Source organism: Atta cephalotes (assembly GCF_000143395.1).
Source record: "Atta cephalotes unplaced genomic scaffold scaffold00032, whole genome shotgun sequence".
Classification (NCBI taxonomy): domain Eukaryota; kingdom Metazoa; phylum Arthropoda; class Insecta; order Hymenoptera; family Formicidae; genus Atta; species Atta cephalotes.
Genome location: NW_012130096.1, coordinates 1878934 through 1883339, shown reverse-complemented (window position 1 = coordinate 1883339; position 4406 = coordinate 1878934). Strand labels below are relative to the sequence as shown.

Sequence of the window (4406 nt, the reverse complement as noted above, 5' to 3'; positions counted from 1 at the left end):
TATATATATATATATATATATATATATATATATATAATAATATAATATTTAATAAGTTATAATAAAGAAACAAGACCATTATACATAAATAAATTAATTAAATAAGAGGAGCGCCACTTCTAGTCAAAAATAAAAAATATCTATTTAACATAATTATGAAAACATTACCATATCATTACCATATCACCATCTTTTATAATCGGTGAAAATAATAATTAAAAACGTGCTAAATTGAAATCGAAATCATATCATAATTATATAGTTAATCGTTTTTCAATGGAGAAAGAAAATTCGTGAGACAACTTCGAATACTTAAGTTCATTTTATAAACACAAAGATACATACTAAACTGCGATATGAAACTGATCGTAAATGATCATCACAGGATATAATCGCGGAAGAGTACAAGTTCTAGCAAAATACTTTGTAACCGGTCACATGTAAATTAAGCATTCCTCCTTTTCATCGTAGGCTTGCTTTGGTTTATGATGATATAATATTTATTGTACAGTAGAAGTAAATTTGATCCTCGATCGTGACAGAATATCAAAGATCTCCCACGTTCGGGCGATGCAACTTTCATCCTTGTGCTTATATAAACGTGTTATTGCGCCACTACATATCCATGGTGGCGACTTTACATATCCATGGTTACATAACAAAATGTTTTTCGTTTCTCTTTCTTTTTTTTTGGCCGATTAATCCTCCTCATGGTCCACGTCACATGCAATCAATTTTGTCCTTGGCTTTATGATGATGATCAACGATTTGAACCCTCGAACTAGGTTTCAATTAACAACATATTTTTTAATTTTACTGGCTATGATCAGGGTAGTGTCCGGCTCTTCCCAAATCATAATCGAATAAAGCTACAGACAAAGAGTTAATTGTAATTAACTTGGACGATCAATCCTCAATTGTACGAACTTGACTGTATAACAAAGATCTCAATAGAGATTGTTGTACAGAACGAATCAGTTGTACAGAACTGCGATCGAGATCATTTAGAAAATGTCGCAGACTTATCCTGGAAACGACTGTGATCCTGATAAAAATTTCAGAAGTTTAACATTTACACTAATATAATACTATCACACATACGCACACTCTCTCTCTTTCTCTCTCTCTCTTTTCGTCGTGTACTAAATAAGATATTGGAACAACGTTCACGGTTGTTTCCTAAGAGTGAACGTATACTAAGCGAACGAATAACGAACGTACAATAAATGCGAGTTTTAACCAGCTGAAGTTCGAGAAATATTTACTTCGCATACAGGGAATGCAGATAAAAAAGAGAACGTTACTCGAGTATTCGATAAATGTTTGCTTCGACTGGAAATTTCCGCATGTTGCAGGAAATTTTAAGTAAGCTCGATCGCGTTACTTGTTCGCTCAGAATGACGTATCCACCTCAAGGATAACAACACTATCAATGTTCGATACTGTACAACATCGCTGTGCGAGAATGTCGGTTGATGCGTGAGAGTCACGCGAAATCGATGCTCTCTTTCTCTCTGTCTCGAAGGTCTCTCCCGTCCTGACATCGTGGTCCTCCTTGTAGCAGCGCGCGACAAAAAGGATGGATCACCAATGTGCGCAAGAGGCCCTTCCTCACGGAGATCGATCTACACCGTTCGACGGCTCGAAAAGAAGAGAGGAGAGGAAGATCTTATACGTGGTGAGGTGCAGCAAAAGTTCCATCCGAGAAAGGGATGAATAGGAAACGTATCAGGCAGGAGAGTGATTTCCACGGCGAAGGGACGAGAAGAAGATGGAGAGGGGAAGGGAAGAGGGAAGGAGGAGAGAATGGAAATAATCCTTCTCGGATTAAAGGAAGAAAGGAAATCGATTGCGTTTATCTCTTATATTGTTAATTTGGTCTCGGGGTCCAACGACTCGTGAAGAGTTATTGTATGAAATAATCGGGATGGTCTGAGTCCTTCTCAAACCTCTTCGCTTCCTCCTGCATGCTTTCCTTGATCTTCAGGATGGCCGCCGACTCGGTCTGATCCTGCGAATCAACCAACACCAGGCCGGTTACACGTAAACGATCAGGCAAGCCCATCAACCTTGCCCAAGTTTTTCCGTGCGCAGCGTCTTTCACCAGCGTGATTCGCGGGACTCTCGGTAATCGCGCGTCGGAATTTCGGTTAAGGGTTTCCAGTTTATCGAACGGTAAATGTCCAGCCAAATATTTCCCTCTCGTTGTCGCGCGTAAAGAACGCGTATATCAGGAATCTGCCCAGTAATTTCTTCCCAGATAATGAAGGCGAGAGAACGTATGTATCATCACAACTCGCAGGACGATGGATGAACACCGAGGAGTCCCGCGAAATAAAATCCGTCCGAAATAAAATCTTCACCCCCGTGCGAAAACGCTGGCCGGTGAATAAAACGCTTTTAAAAGCGCAACGTGATGGCGGTGTGTCGTGAAGGGGCCGGGCTCGTGAAACGAAAAACTCCGTGGGACAGGGATACTGAGGAAGTGTCGGTCTCGTTGTTGGGAACCGGAAGAAAAGTTGGAGCTTGAGGTACTGTTTGCTTAAGGGTGCTCTGACCCACAACACATGGACGTTACGTAAGATAGTGAAGCCCGTGTCGAGCTGAACATAATACAGCAATAAGAATAATAACGATAATAATATTAATGATGATGTGATGATGATAATAATAATAATAATAATAATAATAATAATAATAATAATAATAATAATAATAATAATAAAACACAACGAAAAATTCATTATCGTCGCCTGCCCCCCCACGCACGCACACCTCACCGATTTTAAACGACAGGTAGTACAGTGAAAAAAAAGGTACTCTAGAGAAACTCGACGTGTCGTCCTTCACACACTTATGTTTTTTCTCCCCCATTTTTTTTTTAGCGAAAGACTCTTCCGCCCCTTCGGAATTTTCGTCTCCGCTTATTTTTTCCGTGTCTCGCAATCCATCGATACGCTTTGCGCTGACGCATCCATGTGCTACAGGTCAGTACAGGCTAGTACTATATACAGCTATCTGTTCTGCTCTAGTCCGGTTTTACATATTTACGGTTTTACATACGCAGTGAATACGAGAGAACACTCGAGAAACGTTCAACGAGAGTGCAACATCGATCATGACAATGTGTTCCACAGCCGCCAGCGATAGTGGTGCAACGTCCGATTTAGCGGAGATCAGTGCCCAAGTATCAACGATCCAAGTTAGCTTAAACTCAGCGATTTTTCATTTAAAGAGTAGATACTGATCGCGCTAATTGGACGGATGGTACGAACAAAGCGACGAGTGAAACACAAGTGATGTGTGTTGTGTGATTAGCACAAGTGCAAATACACGGAGACGGATAGTTATATATAAATACGATGATAGCCAGCACCCCTCGGATTGAATCGTAAATAAAAAAGAAAAACGCAATAATCTCAGTGTAACAGGATTACATTTATTGTCTCGATCTCGCCTGGCTTATAGGCATATATTAATTATGTTATCATTCAGCGATACGTTCGGCTTACAACGAGGAGTATATCAAGTAAATTGGCATTAAGGGTACCAAACTGTGCCCGTCCGTTCACGAATCTCTATTGTTACTATTATCGATGAACTAGGAACAACGTCGCGAAATAAGTCGGCGTTGTTTCCGCTCGAGGAAACGACTATCGTGGAGATCAGCAATATCGACAATTGCGATTCGTCGTGCGAATCGCATTTCAAGCTTCATACCCTTAATGCGCCGCTTTGCCGAGCTTTTTCTTCACTCATTGACTCGTGTTGTACGTCCTCGCATTAAAAAGAAAAGATTATGCGACTCCACAAGCGCGCGTGTACTTTCTTTTTTCCGTTTGACGTATGGGCTTAACGGCAAGATGGCAAGAACTTCGGGATATCGGCAAGCAGTACGTTCTGCCAGGCTATCCTGTAATATCTCTTGTGACAGGCGGCAAACAATTCCGATCAGATAAATTGACAAGCTTTAATTACAAGATAAACCCGTCACCACGTCATCCGCGCGATCGCAACTTTAGCAAATAATTAATTCATAATTATTTCATGTATTTTATCCTCGCGTTCATCATGTCATTTACCATCTGTCGCAAAATGTGTGTAAGTATACAAATTTTTGACAATATATAAATGGTGTGAAGCAAAATACTCTGTTTTCTTAATGATCCATCTGTTAATCCACGACCCCAAACCGAAATGAGAAGCGTTAAAGAACGCCCAAGAACGTTCGTAGCAAGGTAGCTTTTGTAAAAAAAAAAACGAGCTTTCACAACGAGACAATAAAAAAAAACTTGCAGCGTCTTGCCGTTTAATCCCAGAGCATGCACTTGCGCATACGCACATTCACTCTTCTCTCTCTCTCTCTCTCTCTCTCTCCTCCCTCCCCTCCCTCCCCTCCCCCTCCT

General features: G+C 40.7%; 1 protein-coding gene across 1 annotated transcript in view; it reads right to left on the bottom strand.

Annotated features, from left to right (window-relative positions):
* Nucleotides 1–1906: 1906 nt before the first annotated feature.
* The window catches only part of LOC105621279 (single-stranded DNA-binding protein 3-like), a 15466-nt gene continuing 12966 nt past the window's right edge, over nucleotides 1907–4406 (bottom strand). The window contains exon 13 of the mRNA XM_012202747.1: nucleotides 1907–2011. Coding sequence (XP_012058137.1) covers nucleotides 1907–2011 — 105 coding nt within the window. The remainder of the gene's footprint in view (nucleotides 2012–4406) is intronic.